At 42.5% G+C, this 23544-nt stretch overlaps 1 protein-coding gene across 1 annotated transcript in view; it reads right to left on the minus strand.

Moving 5' to 3' along the window:
• myo16 (myosin XVI) overlaps positions 1 to 23544 on the minus strand; it is a 427405-nt gene that overhangs the window by 333156 nt on the left and 70705 nt on the right. Inside the window, exon 4 of the mRNA XM_080196877.1 lies at positions 8519 to 8627. Coding sequence (XP_080053003.1) covers positions 8519 to 8627 — 109 coding nt within the window. The remainder of the gene's footprint in view (positions 1 to 8518; positions 8628 to 23544) is intronic.

Raw genomic sequence — 23544 nt, forward strand, 5'->3', positions numbered from 1 at the left:
TTGGCAGTCAGTGACTAGTGGGGTTCTGCAAGGATCTGTTCATATTATATATTAATGATTTGGAAGAGAGAACTGAATGTATTGTTTCCAAATTTGCAGATAATACAAAGTTGGGTGGGAGGGTGGGCTGTAAGGAGGATGTGGAGATGTTTCAGTGTGATTTGGGCAGGCTGAGTGTGTGGGCATCTGCGTGGTAGATGCAGTATAATGTGGATAAATGCAAGGTTATCCACTTTGGTAGCAATAATAGGAAGACAGATTTTTACTTGAATGGGTATAAATTGAGACAGTTGGACACTCAATGAGGCCTGGGAGTCCTCGTGTATCAATCACTGAAAGTAAGCACGCAGGTACAGCAGGCAGTAGAGAAAGCAAATGATATGTTGGCTTTCATAGCGAGAGGATTTGAGTAGAGGGATAGGGAATTTTTCTTGCAATTGTATATTTAATTGTAATTATAGGGCATTGGCGAGTTCACATCTGGAGTATTGGGTGCTGTTTTGGTGTCCTTATTTGAGGAAGGATGTCCTTGCTATCGAGGGAGTACAGGAAAGGTTTACCAGGCTGATTCCTGGGATGGCAGGTCATATGAGGATTATATTCATTGGAGTTTAGAAGAGTGAGAAGGGATCTTATAGAAATTTATAAAATTCTAACAGGGTTAGAGATGGTAGATTCAGAAAGAATGTTCCCAATGTTAGGGGAGACCAGAACTAGATCACATTTGAGGATAAGAACAGTGGTGAGGAGAAATTTATTCACCCAGAGGGTGGCAAATGTGTGGAATTCACTACCACAGAAGATGGTTGAGGCCCAAAGATTGTCTAATTTCAAGAAGAAATTAGTTATAGCCCTTGAGGTTAAAGGGATCAAGAGATATGAAAGGAAGGGGGGGGGAATCAGGATATTGAATTCAATGATCAAAATGAATGGCGGAGCACACTCAAAGGGCTGAATGGCCTACTCCTGCTTCTAATTTCTATGTTTATATGTAAACTGAAATCGGGATGAGAATCTGGAATACAGTCCACCCATCATTTTTAAATGCCTCCTTAGTCAGCTTAACACATCATTAACCTTGACTAAAATCTGTAAAGAACATTAACTCAAGGTCAGAAGAGGCATAGTGAGTATAGAATTTACACAGAAATAATTTACAAAGAACCTGCAAATAGATTTGCCTTCCAAAGTGACAGTGTAGGTGGATTGTGCTGTCAAATTCAATTTTTAATTTTTTAAACTATGGCAAAAGTCAGATAAATTACAATATTTTTTGCTGGTTCACCAAATCCCAATATTCCCTTGCATGTCATATAGATATGCAGTAAATGTAAAAAGATCTTACTTGAGTCACTCCAAATTTTGAACTCAATTCCGAGGTCTTCCACATATTCTGTATAACTTCTATTTGCAGCAAAAATGTGAAAGCAGCCCTTTCTGCATCTGCCTCCAATGAATGAACAATGAAGTTTGTTCATACTTACTAGATTTTCCCATTGTGATTACATTCAATTACTAATGACCAACATAATTAGAAGAGAATAGGAATAATGAATAATTAGTGTGAAATTCAATTAGAATATACAGCTCCAATTACATAAATGCCATTACAGAAAACCAATATTAAGAAATTAAGGGTGATTTATACAACAACAGTAAAATTAAATCAGGGTGCAGAGTCTGGGGCTGGAATCATGTTGAGGCACCAGGGGAATCACCTGCCGGCTGCAAAGGCAGTAAGAGGTCCATGCTGCTTCTTTTCCAGAAGGCCTGTTGACCCACATGTCAATCAAGCAGTGGCAAGGCCAACGGCTGGCCTTCCCTTGAAATCAGAGGCTGGCGACTCTTGTGCTCAGGAGCGCCACTAGGGAGGCTGTGGCTACTGAAGGAAGGACAGGCACTGGAGTCCAAGAATCACAGAGTGAGAAAGACCACAGGCAAGTAAAAAGGTTGGTGGGGTGGGGGGATGAGGGGTGGTGGGTTTGGTGGTCAGGGTCATGGGGATTGGGTTGCATGAATTCAACAGCAAGGACAGGGGATGTGGGTCTTAGCAGACCCTACATCCCTATGTTCAGCCCCTCAATCAGGCAGTGAGTGCCTTTGATCTAAGGACCCCAACTCACGCCCTCCCAACCAGAGGTGAGAAGCTGGCAGCACAGTTTTATTTGCTATGCAGACAACGCAGTGACAGGGAACTGACTGCTGCTGATTAATACCAGCAATGGTAGGATGAGGCCATTAATTGGTCATTAATTAGCAACTTAAGGAACTCAATTGGTGGCGGGATGAGAAAGTTGACCATGGGCATTCCTTCACAGAACCTAATTCTGGCAGAGGTAGGAAGATGAGAAAGTTCAGCATCCTGCTTAAGCAAATGCCTTTCCATCTCCAAGCTCACTACCCATAAGAGTATAAGATTCCAGTCACAGTTAGATATTCAGAATACAGCCTTGTACAAATACTATAATAATTTTGGATCTGCGATACTGATATTTATGGCAGCTTGGACTGCACAAAGTTACAGCAGCATTTCTTTTCATTCCAGCAGCAACTCTACTTCAAGTGCTAAAAAGCTCTTTGAAACATCTTGAAATCATGAATGGCAATATATAAATGCATTGCTGCAAAAGGTATGATGGAAGCATTCCCAACAATCTCAGCCAGAAGTGCCGAGTGGATGATCCATCGTGGCCATCATCCAGATGTTCCCAGCACAGATTGCAGTCTTCAGATTCACCCCACATAAAATCAAGAAATGGCCAAATGCACAGGATATTGCAAAAGCTACGACCCCTGGCAATATTCTGGCAATAATACTGAAGACTTGTGCTCTGGAATCTGCTGTGCCCCTAGGCAAATTGTTCCAGTTCAGCTACAATAGTGAAATTTACCCAGGTATGTGCAGTACACAAAAAGCAAGATAAGTTCAATTTCTAGCTTTATTACCAATTCATTTATCTTGTTACAAATAAAATTTCACCCTCTCCAATTAATAGAAGTGATGCCAGAGTTTATCAAAGGAGCTACAATATGCCATAAGTAAAACTGAAGAATGAAAACGTTAAGAGGGGCAGGACAAATCCAACCTGGCAAATTACCACCCCACAATCTACTCTTGATCATCAGTAAAGTTATTGAAGGGGTCGTCAACAATGCTATCAAGCAGCACTTGCTTAGAAATAACCTGCTCAATGACACACAGTTTGGGTTCCACGCAGGTCACTTTGGAAAAGCAACTAGCATAATCAAGGACCCCATGCACCCCAGTCATACTCTCTTCTACCTTCTTCTGTTGGAAAAAAAGTTTGACATCACACACCAATTGACTCAAGAACAGCTTCTCCCTGCTGCCATCAAACTTTTGAATGGACTTGCCTGAGATTAAGTTTATTTTTTGTGATACCCTAGCTATGACTGTAACACTACATTCTGCACCCAAGAAACAACACTTTTCACTATATGCCAATACAAGTGACAATAATAAAGTAAGGAAAAGCAAAAAGTAAAGTTTATTTATTAATCACAAGTAGGCTTACATTTAAACTGCAATGAAATTACTGTGAAAATCCCCTAGTCGCCACACCCTGGCGATCGTATGGGTACACTGAGGGAGAATTTAGCATGGCCAATTCGCCTAACCTGCACAACTTTGGACTGTGGGAGGAAACCGGACCCCCTCAGAGGAAATCCATGCAGACCCAGGGAGAATGTACAAACTCCACACAGACGGTGATCCAAGACAGGAATTGAACCCAGGTCTCTGGTGCTGTGAAGCAGCAATGCTAACCACTGTGCCACCATATAATAAATCAAATCAAATTAAAAACAACACTGGTTTCAACTTTATGATACCATAAAGTACAAATAAGTGCAGGTTAGTTGTATTGGCCATGGTAAGTGTGAGGGGTTACGGGAATAGGGCAGGAGGGGAAATGGATAAGATACTCTGCAAGACGCTCAGTGTAGGCTCGATAGACTGAATGGCCACCTTCTCCCTTTAGCGATCCTATGATTCTATGTCAGTGGACAGTTGGTCTTTACCAACAGTTATTTTCCTTTATGTTTCATCTTTCAAACTTCCGGAAGGACAAATTACTTTTCAGATATAGAAGATCTCACAAACTTTAATGTGACAAAAGTCCCAGTTTAAAACCAACTGACTCAGCAGAAAAAGGTGAGGTGGAAGCTTATTTTGCAGAAAGCTTGAGTTTATTTAACACTCACTGTAAACTGGTTTTCTCTTCAAAATTACAAATCATCAAATGACGAGGCAATCCCAAACCTCTGTTCATTGTGTCACAAGTTGATGGAAAGGAAACATTACTTTGCAGTGAAATTAGGGTTCAGATACCAGTTCCCTATTTATAACATTTTTCTTACAGGAAAATTGATTTAACTTGCAATATTTCAGCTTATGACGCGTTTTTCAGGATCCAATTAAATGATATGTCCGAGAATTGCCTGTATAACCATGATTTCTTAGGGATATGTAAAATTATAAAAAGACAGACAAAATAAATTAGAAACAGACTATTTCTGATAACTTGGAGCCTGGGACAAGAGATATGTACACATCTAGGAGAATTAGAACATACAGCAGAAGAAACATTTTTATACACAGAGTTATGAAATTGTGCAAAATGTTACTGGAACTAAGAATTAATGCCAAGACCATGAGGAAAAATTTCATTTGCATAGTGATATACAATTTCCCGAGGGCAGAGAGTGATGCAGAATTCCTCATTGATATAATTGACAAATATTGCACACAGCACAGAGATGGCGGCAACAAAGTTATCTGCCTCTGGGCAAGGTTTCTCTATTCTCCCACCCTGTCACGTCAACTTTTATGGCTGCACGAGATAGATAGTTGACAGAAAGGGGACTAAATGGGACAGAATGGAGGCACAGTGGTTAGCACTGCTGCCTCACAACACCAGGGATCTGGGTTTGATTCCCAGCTTGGGTCACTGTGTGCATTTGCACATTCTCCTTGTATCTTCATGGGCTTCCTCTGGGTGCTCCTGCTTCATCCCACAGTTCAAAAGACGTTCTGGTTAGGTTCATTGGCCTTGCTAAATTCTCCCTCGGTGTACCAGAACAGGCAATGGAGTGTGGCGACGGAGGGATTTTCACAGTAACTTCATTGCAATTTTAATGTAAGGCTACTTGTGACACTAATAAATAAATTTTAAATAGAACAAGATGCCGTGTGGGATTAGCACTACTGCTATACCAACACAGGCTAACTGGGCCGAAAAACATGGAAATGCTTTGTAACTTTTAGATGGAAGCTTTTGAAAGCTGATAATAGAAACATGTTAGAGGGAGATGCATACTGAAGAGGGATATGCAAAATTTACCTTGTTTTAATTCCCTGCTGTGTTTGTGTGGGTTTCCTCCGGATGCTCCAGTTTCATCCCACAGTCCAAAGATGTGCAGGTTAGGTGGATTGGCCATGCTAAATTGACCCTAATGTCAGGGGGATTAGCAGGGCAAATGAGGATTATGGGAATAGTGTTTGGGTGGGATTGTGGTCGGTACAGACTTGATGGGCTGAATGGCCTCCTTCTATAATATAGGGATTCTGTGATTCTATGAAATGGCGAAGTTCTGATCTGTCACTCAGTGCTTGGACATCGGTTGCACCGTTGACTCCTCCTTGAACAGCATCATTGAAATTAATGCAAATTTCAACTTTTCCAATCCCATATTGTTTTTGAAGCATTTTAAAAAATGATACCTATCAAGTCAGGTATAACTGAATTTTTAATGACGATGTGATTAATAAACTCATTGAACAACTCAACTAATCCTGAAAAAGTAATTTTATAATCATAGGGTGTTGCTAAATGATTACTAGGTGGATTTTTAAAGCTAAATTGTTTGAATTTAAAAACACTTTTTCAGAATTTTTAAACTTCTACTTTCACCAGGTCTATAAATCCCAATTTCAGTTTGCCTTATGTAAACATTTTATTTTAGTGCCATTAGTTTTCATTTTGGTGTGTGTGAAAATCTTAGGAAGTGTTTGGCATGCTTGATGACATCACTACTAGTCTACTTACGTGGCGAAAAACTGCAGCAGGCGACGGTGCAGAGGGACCTCGGGGTCCTTGTGCATGAGTCGCAAAAACCCAGCCTGCAGGTGCAGCAGGTGGTCAGGAAGGCGAATGGGATGCTGGCCTTCATAGCGAGGGGGATTGAATATAAAAGTAGGGAGGTCTTGCTGCAGCTGTATAGGGCATTGGTGAGGCCGCAGCTGGAGTACTGTGTGCAGTTTTGGGCGCCGCACCTGCGCAAGGATATTTTGGCCTTGGAGGGAGTGCAGAGGAGGTTTACTAGGCTGATACCGGAGTTGAGGGGGTTGAGCTATGAGGAGAGGCTGAATAAACTAGGCTTGTACTCGTTAGAGTTTAGAAGAATGAGGGGAGATCTCATTGAGACGTATAAGATGATGAATGGGATGGATAGGATAGAGGTGGAAAGACTCTTCCCGCTCAAAAAAGACAGTAGGACTAGGGGGCACAGCCTCAAGATAAAGGGGGGGCAGTTCAGAACGGAGTTGAGGAGGAACTTCTTCACTCAAAGGGTGGTGAATCTCTGGAATTCTCTGCCCGTTGAAGTGGTGGAGGCTGCCTCGCTAAATATTTTTAAGAAGCGGGTTGATGGGTTTTTGATAAGAGAGGGGATTAAGGGTTATGGGGAGAGGGCGGGAAAGTGGAACTGAGCCACGACAGATCAGCCATGATCTTATTGAATGGCGGGGCAGGCTCGAAGGGCCAGATGGCCTACTCCTGCTCCTATTTCTTATGTTCTTATGTTCTTATGTACCCTGGGAATGCCATCAGTTGCAGTATCACTGCACAGTTAGCAAGCTGAAATTCCCACTAAATCTCTCAACAAGTGGCAAGCATAGAATCATAGAATCAGAAGTGCAAAAGGAGGCCATTCGGCCCATCAAGTCTGCGCTGATCACCCAGGCTCTATTGCCATAACCCCATGCGTTTACTGCAGCTAGTCCCCCTGACACTAAGGGGTAATTTAGCATGGCCAATCCACCTAACCCACACATCTGTGGACTATGGGAGGAAACCAGAGCACCCAGAGGAAATAAATGCAGACACAGGGAGAATATGCAAACTGCAAACAGACAGTGACCCAAGCCGGGAATCGAACCCGGGTCCGTGTCACTGTGAGGCAGCAGTGCTAATCACTGTGCTACATCTTTGCTTCACTACTGACTGTAAAACCTGACCCCTCAATTCCTAGTTACAAAGAACAAAGAACAACACAGCACGGGAAACAGGCCCTTCGGCCCAACGAGCCCGCGCCGCCGTCCCATTGTCTCAGTGACCTATTCATGATTTTAGTCTACGCCTAATGTGCGAGGATTAGGGAGGTCCAATATAGGGACAATTTGTTACCCAATCAATCAGCCTAAAAGCACATCTTTGGAATGTGGGAGGAAACCGGAGCACCCGGAGGAAACCCACGCAACCACGGGGAGAACGTGCAAACTCCCACAGACACAGGCCCAAATCCAACAATGTTTAGTAAGGCCTGCTATATCCCCCTATATGTAACATCGACTAGTAACAAAAATCATCCCTAACTGAGCACTAATTGGCTATTCCAGGCCACATGGTAGGGTAAGAAATAGCGCAATCAGGACTGCTGTCCTGAGGTTCAGGCTGAGGTATGTTATTGTATTGAGTCTACATCTAGTTGTGTTATACCTAACCTGACACGACTCAATAGTAACACTGCATGTCTGAAAGGAAAAGCAAGGAGAGTTCTGTTTCTCAATACTAACTTTGCTTAGCTTCACAAACATTAAAAAAAAGGCAAGGAATTTTCATGCTAACAATATGAAAATTATCTTGCATTTATTAGATGTTTATCAAACTAGTTTTATAAACTAGTTAATAATTAACTAATTATTAACAGCATAATTAATAATGCTGATGTTTGTATTTGTCTTGTTTGGCAAAACTAATACAATTCTACAAACCACTGATCTTATCAATTGTTTTTGACTTGAGTTCCATCAACCTTCATATACTCACCCTCACCTTTGTTTCGTACACCCAATCAGAGACTGCATTGACTCACAGGTGTAAAACAGAGAAATATACAACAGAATATGAACACAGATGACATGAATCTATGTGCTTTCACGCATTCATTTGTGTTCTGCTATAAGATTTTGCAAGCTCACTTTTCATTGTATAGTGCACAAATACAAATACAATGACAATACCGTTGAAATGAATTGAAGGGCCAGGACAATCTTTGCCAGGAACTAGGGAAAGTTCCTGATTAGCCTGGAACTCAGGGGATTTTTGCTCATGAAAATCATGCGTCATCCTGATTGGTTTACTGTATCTAGATTTGAAACTTTGTTGAGCAAAATAAATAGAAAAAAAACTACACCACACAAATAGCAAAAAAAATTCCAAACAGAAAATTAATCTGAGGATTTAAGTGTTCGTAAATCAATACATCAATTATGTACCGTTATCTTCAAGATGTCTGAGAAGGATGGAACTTGATTCTGTGCCTTCTATTGTATAATCCAATGCAATATTTCCATTGATATCTTGCAATAATACATTGGCTCCAGCCTGAGGAAAAAATATTAAATACATATCAAACTTTGTCATACATCTCTGGATGACAATACTTTTAATATTTGGACAGCTTTTACAGCTATAGGCTTTTCTCATTAGTTAATTTAATGATATATTCTATTTTGTAAACATATTTTGAATAATTTATTTCAGAATTCAATGTTCTTTCTTTCCCTTTTCTATCTCTAATTTTTCCACTGACCAGTGGAATTCCTTTCCAAAACCTTTTCATCTCCTTCTCTTCTCTTCCTTTAAAAATCCTCCTTTGAATCAACAATTTTGACCATCCCTTCTAGTTTCTTCCTTTGATTGACTATTTTTCATTAAATCTCTATGGAATGCTGGGGAATGTTTTTCTATGTTAAAGATGAGATATAAATGCAAGTTGTAGTCAGTTGTGACTCATCCACCCTTCACCTTCCCAAGACTGTTCTTGAGATGTGGGCAACAATAACTTTAGTTGTTCTAAGGTGACAGTCATGAGCTTTCCTCTTGACTCGTGGAAGATCTTGTGATGACAGTGTCTTGTAGGATATTCCAACGTTTTAACTCTGTTCAAGGAGAAGATATATATGTCCAAGTCAGGATAATACATTACTTCAAGGTGACGGTGTTTCCATAACTTTGCGAAGAATTATGCAACTTGCAATGTTGGGATATTCAAATGCCAGTCAGCAACCAAACTTATGGAGGAGCATTAGTTTGGGTAGAGCTCCATGCCAGAAATGCAGGGTCAGAAATTAATTGAAGTAGAATAGTCCATAGAGCCTTGCAGCCTGCTCTCCTGCTCAAAATAGTCATGGCTGAATCATTACATCAGCTCCAGTTTTCCACCATCTCCATTCCTTGATTTCGTTAGAATCCAAAGATCTATTTATCTCAGTCCTGAATATATTTATCAACTCAGCATTCCATAGTCCTTTGTGTTGACAATTCTAAAGATTCATAACCTTCTGAACAAATAATTTTCTCCTCACCTCAATATCCTTGTACCCTGAGACTGCTGCCTGGTTTTCCATCCTCTAGCATGGCAGCAGTAGCTGGGAAACTTGCCAGCTTGGGAGAGAGTGCCCGCAAAGACAGGATTTTCATTGCTGGGTGGATGGCGGGTGCAGGTTGGAGTTTTCAACTGACCTGGGCAAGAGGTCAAAGGTTGGGTGCCCTCGATTCCAAATTGTGCCCCTCCACCTAACCCCATGACTCTTTGTGCACTCTATGTTAAGGATGCCCCCAACCTATGTCCCATGATCCCTCAAATCCCTAATACCAAGCCATGTCCTTCCTCTCACCCATATGGCTCCTTATGCTCCTTATTTCAAGCTATGCCCCTCCTCCCTCCATTTTGCCCCAGGACCCACATATCCCCACTGCCAATAATGCATAATGAGACTTGATTGAGAGACTAGAATTCCATTACTCCTGCTAATGTACCTGCACCCTTGAAAAAAATGTTGCTTCATAGCTCAAGCTGTCAGATCTCTGTGGTCAATTTCACAATGTTTATTCACACACGGTTATGTGGGTTCAAGAGCTTATGAATTTTGTTATTGATACTTTAAACAGCCTGGATGATTGACACTTCTGTTGCCTTGTAGTGAAATGACTTACTTTTCAACAAAAGTTATGGATGAATTACTTTTTAAAAAGTTTTTTATGCTCTACTGTCACAACGTGAGACCTAATCACTCAGTGGGTAGTGTCCCTATATAGCCAGAGGCTCAGGGTTTACATCCAAAGAAGGATGCATTCATAACATGGCTATCATCCTGCAAAACCCTTCCAACACACTAATGGCAGACAGTAAGAGCAGGAGACACTCCTGCTCAGCCATGCTTAGAGTCATAGTCATAGAAGTTTATAGCAAGGAAACAGGCCCTTCAGCCCAACTTTTCCATGCCACCCTGGTTTTACCACTAAGCTAGTCCCAATTGCCATATCCCTCTATACCAATCTTATCCAAGTAAAAGTCAAAACGCTTTTTAAGAGATAAAATTGTATCCACCTTTATTGAAAGGAGAAGGTAAGGAAGTATACGGAAACATCATCACCACTGCAGATAAGTGACAGTGTCAGGCTTGTAGATGGAATGGAAGTGTTATGCAAAGAGGTTATCTAATTGTATTTGATTCCTCCAGTGTAAAGAAGGCAGCATCGTGAGCAGAAAATACAGAACACTAATTTGAAAGAAGTACAAGTAAGTCACTGATCCAACTGGAAGGAGGCCTTAGTTGGTGGGAAGAGAGGTAAAGAAGCATTTGTTGCATCGCTCATGCTTTAACATGAAGATGCTGTGAGAAGGAGAATTGGGGATGATTGAGTAGTGAACCAAGGTGTCACAAAAGAAATACTGCTTCAGAACGCTGAAAGGAAAGGAGAGAAGATGCGTTCATGGTGGCATCACACCAGAAATGGCAGAAGATTATCTATTGAATGTAGAAGCTGGTGGGGTAAAATGTGAGGGCAAACACTTTTGAGATGTCCTAACAATATGAAAGGTACATTATAAACAGCAGTTTTTGTCATATTAGGGTTGAATGTCTGTGACAATCAAAATAATGCATCATCAATCATCCCTGTAGCAGTGTCCCTGACAGTCAGACACTTGAACTTGCCAATTCACAGCAGGTGGGTGAATCAGCTCCTGACCTGTGATTCGGAGAGATGCTCGCTCTTGCGTAATTAATGAGGCTCCAAGTAAAGATTCGGGTGCAGGTCCACACATTTTGGCCAGCAGGAATGGTGCCACCAGAAACATCCACCACCACCATTAGACAGAAAACATTTTCACCCAATGAATCTCCCATTTAAAATAAAATGAGGAGGAATTTCTTCTCCCAGAGAGTCAGCAATTTTCAGAATTGTCTTCTACAGAGAGCAGTGGAGATGAGTCATTAATGATAGTCAAAGCTGAGGGAAATAGATTTCAGATCCACAGTAGAGAGTTAAGGGTTACAATGGGCAGGCAGAGAAGTGGAATCAAGGCCACAATATGATCAACCATGATTTTACTGACTGGTGGAACAAACTGAAGGGACCAAATGGTCTACTCCTGTTCTTGTGTTACATTCTTTGGAAATATAAGGTCTTAGTAATGACATGAGTAAGTGGTCAGAAACTCATCTTTGGCAATGGAAGGCTGCGATCAGACTGGTTTTAATCTCAACCCCTAAAGTGAAGTCATTCAAAGCTAGATTGGCCACACATACAGAGAGAACGCTAAAAATTTTGGGAACTGCATCCACACCAGCGACTAATCAGCCCCACTTATTCAAGCATCAGTAAATCATAGAATATCAGAAGGAGGTTATTCAGCCTATCAAGTCTGCACCAACTCTCTGACAGAATACCTTTCCCAGGCACACTCCTGTTGTATCCCTGTAACCCCACTAATTCTACACATCTTGGGACACTACAGGACAATTTAGCATGGCCAATGCAATTAACCGGCAAGTTTTTGGACTGAGAGGGGAAAACAGACCCACACAGACACGGGGAGAATGCGCCAACCCCACACAGTCACCCAAGGCTGGAATCATGCTGCCTGATCATTATTTCAAAAAATCAGGGGCTTAGTTTCATGGGACAATATTAGTTACGTCAAATAAAGTTAAAATTGGCTAGATTTCTTCAGTATATTGGATTGTAGTTTACAATAAGTTTAAAGTAAAACTCAAGGTTTTTCAAAATGAATCAAGCAGAATTTTGGGAGTCAGGGCTAAAATTTACATCAATTTGGATACTACCCCAAAATTCTTTAGAGCTTACCCTGTGCCTTATGCCTTGAATCAAAAAATTGAGACAAAAGCATTTTGAAAAATTGGGTGTCATTAGACCAATACAGTTTTCTGAATGGGCTGCCCGCATCATACCCATACTGAAATTAAGCAGGTTCTCTATATTAGTGGGGTCTACAATTAACTATCAATCAAGCAGCTAAGATGCACAGACATCTAATTCCAAAAATTGAGCATCTATGTGCAAAGCTAATAGGAGACCGAACAAATACAAAACTAGACATGAGCCATCCCTAGTACAGCCATGCCAAATAGAATTGGACGAGGATTCAAGAAAACTTTTAACAATTAATACCCACAAGGGTTTACTTCAATACACCCGGAATACCTTTAGGTGTCCCTTCAGCATATGTTGTTTTCAATGCATCATGGAAAGTTTATTTTAACCTGGATGATGTCTTAAGAACAGGAGGTTCCCCAGGAGAGCATTTAGCAAACCTCAAGGACGTGCTTCAGAGATTCAAAGAGGTGGTGATGCATCTTAAAAGAGAGAAGTGCACCTTCCAGGCCCTCAAGGGCACTTACCTTGGATTTAAAGTCAATATCAAGGGGCTATGCCCTCTTGAAGAAAAAGTAAAGCTATAACGAGAGAACCAGCACCTAGAAATGTGCCAGAACTGAAATTTCTTTTGGGCATGGTTAATTATTAAGGCCAGTTGAAACCAAATCTATCAACAATACTGGCACCGTTATATCTGCTTTTTTTTAAAAATCGACATCAGTATTGGTGCAGATTACAAAAAGCTTTCGAGAGTTAAATTTGCTTTGCCATCTTCAGATTTGCAAATCCATTTTGATACAAAAAGAGAATAATTCTAATGTGTGTTTCTTCACCAGTTGGCTTGGGGCAGTTTTCTCTCAGAATGGAAGATGGCATATGACAGTTAATTGCTTTTGCATCAAGATCCGTAACTGATGGCAAGATAAAATTCTCCCAAATTGAGAAAGAAGGGCATCATTTATGGAGTTTAAAAAATCCACTAATATGTTTATAGGTGTCACTTCAATATAAAGCAAATGCAGTGCTAGTATATTTGGTACATCAAGGAAAACATGATACATTAATAATACAAGTGCATTTGTGACATTGTCTAATTTTTCAATATACACGGATACTTATGCATCTGGGAGAACCAGAGACCTGTTATTAAGCTCCATCTCTCTGTACCTTCCTGTAATCTAAAGCGGAAAAAAAATGAGTGCCTTTTTATACTCTTCGGAATTGGCAGTAAAGGTGAAGCAGCAGTTTAACTTATTAAAAGCTCTGTGTTTTTTGGCAAGCTATTATGACACTGCAATTGGCAAATTATTATTCAAACTTGAACTCTTAAAGCAGCCCAAGAATAGAAACTAGTCAGTAGAAATGGGTCAGACCTCTCAAAGCAGGAGCAGCATTCATAAGACATGCTGCTCAATAATTGATGTTACAGCACATATTATTGAGCTCAATTGTATGCATGTCAAATAAATATGATCCGTAAGGTTGAACTGGATCATTACAAGAATCAGAAACAAATAGACTTGATCTATTTCAGTGGGGAAAACATCCGGCTATGACACACTTTTGGCATTTATGGCTCAAGTCTATGATAGCAAAGTGGCCCTGAAGCACAATTCAAATATAAAAAATACAGCACATCAAATATTCCAAACAAATACGGATAGAAAAAAATGATTATATATGACGAGAATTACACTAGGCACTTGTCAAAATGCACTTTACGGGATTTGTCTCTTCCCTTAACTGTTGAGTGTCTAGCTGATTCAGGGAAATGTTTGACTCATTTTGTATATTTTTGGCCATGGTTAGCATGAATGCTGCTGGTGAAAGCTTTTTCCAAGGGCAGTGCACGCCAGAAATTGACCGACCTCCACACCTGGAAAACTAGATTAGTTATTCCCACAAGACATAGCATGTTATTGTTAATTCATCCTCAGGACATGGATATTGCTGGCAATATTGGTATATCCTAGTTGGCCTAGGAAGTTGATGATGGCTCTTTTTTCCTGAAGAGCTAGTAATTTGTAAAACTTCTAGCACAGTGGTTAGCACTGCTTCTTCACTGCACCAGGGACCTGTGTTCAATTCTGGCCTTGGGCGAAGTTTGCACATTCTCCACATATTTTCACTTAATTCCTCCAGACATCCCAGTTTTATAGAATCAGTGCAGAAGAGTCCCTTCAGCCCATCGCAGTCCACCGACACTAGAAACACCTGAACTTCCACCTAATCCCATCTGCCAGCACTTGGCCCATAGTCCTGAATGTTATGACTTGCCCAGTGCTCATCCAGCTACTATTTAAAAGATGTGAGGCAAACCACCTCTACCACCCTTGCAGACAGTGCATTCCAGACCATCACTACCCTCTGGGTAAAAGAGTTTTTCCTCACATCCCCCATAAACCTCCTATCCCTCACTTTGAACCTATGTGACTGACCCTTCTTGAATCATAGAAGCTCGACAGTGCAGAGGGAGGCCATCAAGTCTGCACTGACACCAATCCCACCCAAACCCCAATCCCCACTTATTTATCCTAGCTAGTTCCTCTGACATTAAGGGCCAATTTAACATGGCCACTTAACCTAACCCGCACACTTTTGGACTATGGGATGAAACCGATGCACCTGGAGGCACGGGGAGAAAGTGCAAACTCCAACACAGACAATGAACAAAGCCAAGAATCGAATCTGGGTCCCTGGCGCTGTGAGGTAGTGCTAACCATTGTGCTACCATGCCACTCAACTAAGGGGAACAGCTGCTCCTTATCCATTCTGTCAGCTCCCTCATAATCTTGTACACTTCGATCAGGTTGCCCCTCAGTCTTCTCTGCTCCTACAAAAATGTACAAACCTACCCAACCTCTCTTCATAACTTAAATGTTCCATCTCAGGGAGCACCCTGGTGAATCTTCTCTGCACCCCCTCCAGTGCAACCACATCCTTTCCTCCCATAGTCAAAAGAGTGAGTTAAGTGGATTAGCCATGGTAAATGCACAGTGTAATGGGAATAGAGTGGAGGGATGGCCTGGATGGAATGGTCTTTCCAAGAGTCAGCGCAGACTTGCAGGGCTAAATGGCCTCTTTCTGTACGGTAGGGACTCAATAGTTCTACCTGTTCCTGGACTGCTTTGATTGACAGGACATCTGGTTTAACATAGAAAACAAGACCATCTAGCTTTTTTAATAATGGCATGGTGAAGACAATGGGACATCTGGGACATCAGGGACATCAATGAATGGCTGTCTGATTTCTCTTGAAAAATTGGTCTATATTGAGAAAGAAACAGTGGAATGTTGGAGAAAGAAGTGATTCAGAGTCAAATCAAAAAGAAAAAAATATATACTGAAACAAATAAAAATTTATACATTTCACATTTGATATTTTTAACAATAGGGATGGAAGTTGCATTATTGCTTAGAATGAGAAGAACATCACTTCTGTAATTTGATGGCCAATGATTAACAATTGAAGTAATTTCTTTTACAATCCCAGCAAAAGTATGTTTCAGGACCCAAATGCTCTGTTACCCAAAATACTAATGTCATATTCCAATGATAATGCAATCAATAACTGCATTCCCATTTTACTGAATGATGGCCATCCTGTTCCAACACTTGAACCAATAACCCACGTGTCAATAAAGGCAAGAAGTCTGTAGGTAAATGCATGTTCAGATCTGAAACATGCCATGTAATCCAGCAGGTTCAGTACTTTATTGGTGTTTACTTAGCTGAACTCAACCTGGCTGATATAAGAGACTTGTAATGATCCAACATGCCCCTTGGGTGAAGAAGAAAGAAATAAATCAGTCAGAACTTCTCATGATTTCTATCAATTTTACAAATGCCTGTGTATAGATCAGGTTTTATTGTGATAACCAAAGAGTTAAAATTGTCTGCTGTCAATTGTTTTCTATGATGTGGGTATGCCGGCGTTGGACTGGCGTAAACACAGTAAAAAGTCTGACAACACCAGGTTTTAGTCCAACCGGTTTATTTGATAATATACTCACAAGCTTTCGAGGGACACCCTCTTTGTCAGGTGAATGGAGAGTTCTGGCCTCAGACAGAGCATATAAAGCACAGACAGTTTAGAGATTACTGATTAGAATGCGAATCTTTACACCTAACCTGCTGTTCAAGACCTGAAGTGGCTGATAATGTGAGTGGAAGGAGCACTGATCACAGTTTAAAGAGATGTGTATTGTCTCCAGACAGTACAGTAAGTGAGGTTTTGCAAACCCAGGCAAGTCACGGGGGTTACAGATAGTGCGACATGAACCCAAGATCCCTGTTGAGACCGTCCTCATGTGTGCGGAACTTGGCTATCAGTCTCTGTTCAGCGACTCTGCGCTGTCGTGTGTCATGAAGGCCGCCTTGGAGAATGCTTACCCGAAGGTCAGAGGCTGAATGCCCGTGACCACTGAAGTGTTCGCCAACAGGAAGGGAACAGTCTTGCCTGGTGACTGTCGAGCGATGTTCATTCATCCGTTGTCGTGGCGTCTGCATGGTCTCCCCAGTGTACCATGCTTCGGGACATCCTTTCTTGCAACGTATCAGGTAGACAATGTTGGCCGAGTTGCAAGAGTATTTACCATGTACCTGGTGGACGGTATTCTCACGTGTGATGATGGTATCCATGTCGATGATCCGGCATGTCTTGCAGAGGTTGCTGTGGCAGGGTTGTGTGGTATTGTGGTCACTGTTCTCCTGAAGGCTGGGTAGTTAGCTGCGAACAATGGTCTGTTTGAGGTTGTGTGGTTGTCTGAAAGCAAGAAGTGGGGGTGTGGGGATAGCCCTGGCGAGATGTTCGTCTTCATCAATGATATGTTGAAGACTCCGGAGAAGATGTCGTAGCTTCTCCGCTCCGGGGAAGTACTGGACGACGAAGGGTACTCTGTCCACTGTGTCCTGTGTTTGCCTTCTGAGGAGATCGGTGCGGTTTTTCGCTGTGGCGCATCGGAACTGCCGATCTATGAGTCGAGCACCATATCCTGTTCTTATGAGGGCATCTTTCAGGGTCTGGAGGTGTCTGTCATGATCCTCCTCATCTGAGCAAATCCTGTGTATATGGAGGGCTTGTCCATAGGGAATGGCTTCTTTAACATGTTTAGGGTGGAAACTGGAGAAGTGGAGCATTGTGAGATTGTCTGTGGGCTTGCTGTACAGTGAGGTGCTGAGGTGACCGTCCTTAATGGAGATGCGTGTGTCCAAGAATGCAACTGATTCTGGGGAATAGTCCATGGTGAGTCTGATGGTGGGGTGGAATTTGTTGATATCATCATATAGTTGTTTCAGTGATTGTTCACCATGAGGCCAAAGGAAGAAAATGTCATCGATGTATCTAGTGTACAGCATCGGTTGAAGATTCTGTGCAGTGAAGAAGTCTTGTTCGAACCTGTGCATGAAGATGTTGGCATATTGAGGTGCAAATTTGGTCCCCATGGCTGTTCCATGTGTCTGGATGAAAAACTGGTTGTTGAAGGTGAAGACATTGTGGTCCAGGATAAAGCGGATGAGTTGTAAAATTGCATCTGGAAACTGGCAGTTGTCAGCGTTGAGTACTGAGGCAGTCGCAGCAATGCCATCGTTGTGGGGGATGTTGGTGTAGAGCGCTGAGACATCCATTGTGATGAGGAGTGTCCCTGGTTCAACTGCTCCCTGTGTGCTGAGTTTCAGTAGGAAGTCCGTAGTGTCGCGACAAAAGCTGGGGGTTCTTTGTACAATGGGTTTCAGGATGCCCTCGACGTAGCCGGAATGCCCTCGTCTGGACTTGTATGCCCAAACCATCAGGAGGTGCGTTAACACCAGATTCATCAGCCGCACTCACAAGACAGCCCCGAACATCACCCAAGCACAACGCAACGCCATCCACGCTCTCAAGACAAACCGCAACATTGTCATCAAACCAGCAGACAAAGGAGGGGCCATCGTCATACTGAACAGAACGGATTACTGTAAAGAAGTGTACCGACAACTAAACAATGAGGAACACTACAGACAATTACCCACAGATCCGACCAAAGAACACACTCGTCAACTCAACAATCTGATCAAGACCTTTGATCCGGACCTTCAGAGCACCCTCCGTGCTCTCATTCCACGTACTCCCTGCATTGGAGATCTCTACTGCCTCCCAAAGATACACAAGGCAAACACACCTGGCCGTCCCATCATATCGGGCAATGGAACTCTGTGTGAGAACCTCTGTGTGTTTGCCTTGTGTATCTTTGGGAGGCAGTAGAGATCTCCAATGCAGGGAGTACGTGGAATGAGAGCATGGAGGGTGCTCTGAAGGTCCGGATCAAAGGTCTTGATCAGATTGTTGAGTTGACGAGTGTGTTCTTTGGTCGGATCTGTGGGTAATTGTCTGTAGTGTTCCTCATTGTTTAGTTGTCGGTACACTTCTTTACAGTAATCCGTTCTGTTCAGTATGACGATGGCCCCTCCTTTGTCTGCTGGTTTGATGACAATGTTGCGGTTTGTCTTGAGAGCGTGGATGGCGTTGCGTTGTGCTTGGGTGATGTTCGGGGCTGTCTTGTGAGTGCGGCTGATGAATCTGGTGTTAACGCACCTCCTGATGGTTTGGGCATACAAGTCCAGACGAGGGCATTCCGGCTACGTCGAGGGCATCCTGAAACCCATTGTACAAAGAACCCCCAGCTTTTGTCGCGACACTACGGACTTCCTACTGAAACTCAGCACACAGGGAGCAGTTGAACCAGGGACACTCCTCGTCACAATGGATGTCTCAGCGCTCTACACCAACATCCCCCACAACGATGGCATTGCTGCGACTGCCTCAGTACTCAATGCTGACAACTGCCAGTTTCCAGATGCAATTTTACAACTCATCCGCTTTATCCTGGACCACAATGTCTTCACCTTCAACAACCAGTTTTTCATCCAGACACATGGAACAGCCATGGGGACCAAATTTGCACCTCAATATGCCAACATCTTCATGCACAGGTTCGAACAAGACTTCTTCACTGCACAGAATCTTCAACCGATGCTGTACACTAGATACATCGATGACATTTTCTTCCTTTGGCCTCATGGTGAACAATCACTGAAACAACTATATGATGATATCAACAAATTCCACCCCACCATCAGACTCACCATGGACTATTCCCCAGAATCAGTTGCATTCTTGGACACACGCATCTCCATTAAGGACGGTCACCTCAGCACCTCACTGTACCGCAAGCCCACAGACAATCTCACAATGCTCCACTTCTCCAGTTTCCACCCTAAACATGTTAAAGAAGCCATTCCCTATGGACAAGCCCTCCGTATACACAGGATTTGCTCAGATGAGGAGGATCGTGACAGACACCTCCAGACCCTGAAAGATGCCCTCATAAGAACAGGATATGGTGCTCGACTCATAGATCGGCAGTTCCGATGCGCCACAGCGAAAAACCGCACCGATCTCCTCAGAAGGCAAACACAGGACACAGTGGACAGAGTACCCTTCGTCGTCCAGTACTTCCCCGGAGCGGAGAAGCTACGACATCTTCTCCGGAGTCTTCAACATATCATTGATGAAGACGAACATCTCGCCAGGGCTATCCCCACACCCCCACTTCTTGCTTTCAGACAACCACACAACCTCAAACAGACCATTGTTCGCAGCAAACTACCCAGCCTTCAGGAGAACAGTGACCACAATACCACACAACCCTGCCACAGCAACCTCTGCAAGACATGCCGGATCATCGACATGGACACCATCATCACACGTGAGAATACCGTCCACCAGGTACATGGTAAATACTCTTGCAACTCGGCCAACATTGTCTACCTGATACGTTGCAAGAAAGGATGTCCCGAAGCATGGTATATTGGGGAGACCATGCAGACGCCACGACAACGGATGAATGAACATCGCTCGACAGTCACCAGGCAAGACTGTTCCCTTCCTGTTGGCGAACACTTCAGTGGTCACGGGCATTCAGCCTCTGACCTTCGGGTAAGCATTCTCCAAGGCGGCCTTCATGACACACGACAGCGCAGAGTCGCTGAACAGAGACTGATAGCCAAGTTCCGCACACATGAGGACGGTCTCAACAGGGATCTTGGGTTCATGTCGCACTATCTGTAACCCCCGTGACTTGCCTGGGTTTGCAAAACCTCACTTACTGTACTGTCTGGAGACAATACACATCTCTTTAAACTGTGATCAGTGCTCCTTCCACTCACATTATCAGCCACTTCAGGTCTTGAACAGCAGGTTAGGTGTAAAGATTCGCATTCTAATCAGTAATCTCTAAACTGTCTGTGCTTTATATGCTCTGTCTGAGGCCAGAACTCTCCATTCACCTGACGAAGAGGGTGTCCCTCGAAAGCTTGTGAGTATATTATCAAATAAATAGGTTGGACTAAAACCTGGTGTTGTCAGACTTTTTACTTTAATTGTTTTCTAGACAGAATGAACATTCACTTGCATAAGTATGGAATATCTTGAGTCAGTCTTCGGTGAAAAGCTGACGAGGAGGTGATATAAAATGGCCTCTGTGTGGATTAGACTCAGTGTTGTGCATCACTCTATTGCAAAATATTTCAGAGAACTTCAGCAAGGACTAATAATAGAACATAATTGCATCCTTTTTTTTACAAGTGTTCAGGTTTTTCTTTTTTCAGTCTCATTGCTATTCACAACTAAATTCTGGATAGCTTTGAATGTTTTTTGAAATCAATATTTAGAAAATTTCAATAAAATTTATTAGAAAAATAACTTGATATTTTACGGCACCTTATCGTAGCTGTCAGAATATCCCGAAGCACTTTATATGATTTGAATTTGTTTGTCATTCAGACACTTATTATGAATGAAGGTGATAGCCATTTTATAAACAGAAAAATCACAAGGACACCAATGCCTAACCAATTAATCATTCTTGTTTTTGGCAGTGTGTCTGAGGAAGGAATTATACCTCACTAAGTGTTGCTGCAAGTTTCTGATGTTGTCCTATCACTTTTCAATAATTTTAATTTGTGTACAGCCAGTGGGAAAAAATTTGCAACATCCAAAATCATTTGTCATGCCTTCTTTGCAATAAAATACATTCATCACAGATAAGTGATTCAAATAAAAATCATTACCAGCAATCATATATAGGACCACGCATTGACACGACTATGCATATTATGGGTATGTTTTGCCTAATTTCCAACAATTTTCCCTCTTGTCCTCCTGATGTGCATGGCTAGCTGCTGAAGTTCTACATTAAAAGCAAAAGCTCAGATCAACTTGTGTGTCTAAAGTTATGTAGATTCATACTGCTGTGTATTTGTTCCACTCACCAGCTGCTCAGCACCAGCTATCTTTAGTCAGGCTCTTAAGTGACAGCTACAGTCATGTTCTTGATACAACCCTCTGGAGTGAAATCTATGTGATGGAGCTAGTGCTTACATCAAACATGTGCTAACAAGCCAAATGTTACTTTTAACTATCTCAATACAAAGCTTCAAACCACCAGCAGGTGTGAAAAAACTGATTGCTAACCCAGTTTGCCTGACTCTAAGTCTGCATGATCTTCTACGAATTCATTTTATGCATACAAAAAATTGTGGGCCTGAGATGATGGGCTGAATTTTCTGATAACTTTTCAGATATGCCAGGCTCTGACTGAGAACTGTCATAGATCTCTTCAGATCTTGAGCCACTTTGACAGGCTCGATGGGCCGAATGGTTTACTCCAGCTTCTATTTCTTATGTTTCTATTTGTTAAAATATCAGGGCACATGTTTTCTGGCATCTATCTGGTAGGGCCTGATAGAGCTGACAAGGTCAGCTACGCAGGGAAAATTTATTCTCTCTCTCTCTTTGTTCATATGAGAGATTTTCAGACTAAAGGTGGGGCGGGGTGGGATTTTATGGAGCCTGTAAAATGTAACGCGCAGAGTAACTGAATTAGGCAGCAGCTAAACTTTCAATTTGCTGACAGCAGGTCGAGAGGCGTACATTAAATCAGCAATCTGTTTGAGGCACTGTCCTCTGGCAAAAACTTGCAGTACCGGAGGCGGGTCCTCTGGGATGCACGAGGGATTGCGGGGGGGGGAGGGTTCCTGAAATGTGTGCTGATGGAGTGGAATGGGGAAAAATGAAGAATGATCTGGCAGTAATGGAGGGAATGCCCACGGTACTAACGCAGTGGTTGTGGAGTGGTGGGTCGGGAGAGACATCCAATACTTGAGCGGTGGTGGCCGTGTTGGGATGTTGGGCCTCACGCTGTCCTGTGGCAGTTTCCCAATCGTAACCCATTTTTAAGTTAGGAATACTCATCAACATTAAACTTTTTAAAATTATGTCTCGACTTCAAGACAAAGTCAATGGCACAAGAGAACCTAGTGACACGAGGTTTGCTTTCGTTTAAAGATGATATGCAACATTTGGCTTTGTGTAGTTGAGCCTGAAGTCAGCAGTATTCATTTTTGAATTGTGTGGCATAAGGAAAAGAAAGCAGAAAGCAGGAGAATGGTAGCTTTCATGGAGGCTCGGGAATAGTAAAGGTGAGCCAGGGTGAGGGGGTTGGGTTTGGTATGGGGTCAGGAGCAAGGAGAAGTGCAATGGGGATCCAAAGACAGAGGGTGGGGTCAAGGGATATGCAGGAACAGAAAAGGGAATGGCTTGGTGTCCTGAGTAAAGTGGGCAGTGAATGAAGGTATGAAAATAACGGGTCTAAAGAGCAATGTCAGTACTCTCCAAAAGCATGTCCATATCAAAGTATTGGCTAGCTGGACTTTGTACAGGCCCTGCAATGCAGCTACAACATTTCACTTATCCCCACAGAGAGTGATCTCAGACGATGAATCATAGAATAGAATCATAGGAGGAGGCCATTCGGTCCATTGGGCCTGCACTGACTCTCTAACAGAGCATCTCACCCAGGCTCTATCCCCATAACCCCACATATCTACCCCACGAATACTCCTAACCTATCTTGGGAGACTAAGGGGCAATTTAGAATGGCCTAATCTGCATATCTTTGGACTGTTGGAAGAAACTGGGATACCCAGAGAAAACCCATGCAGACACAGAGAGATCATGCAAACTTCACACAGACAGTGACCTGAGACCGGAATCAAATCCGGGTCCCTGGCGCTG

This window comes from Carcharhinus amblyrhynchos, chromosome 10, assembly GCF_965287045.1.
Source record: "Carcharhinus amblyrhynchos chromosome 10, sCarAmb.v2.hapA, whole genome shotgun sequence".
Taxonomy (NCBI): domain Eukaryota; kingdom Metazoa; phylum Chordata; class Chondrichthyes; order Carcharhiniformes; family Carcharhinidae; genus Carcharhinus; species Carcharhinus amblyrhynchos.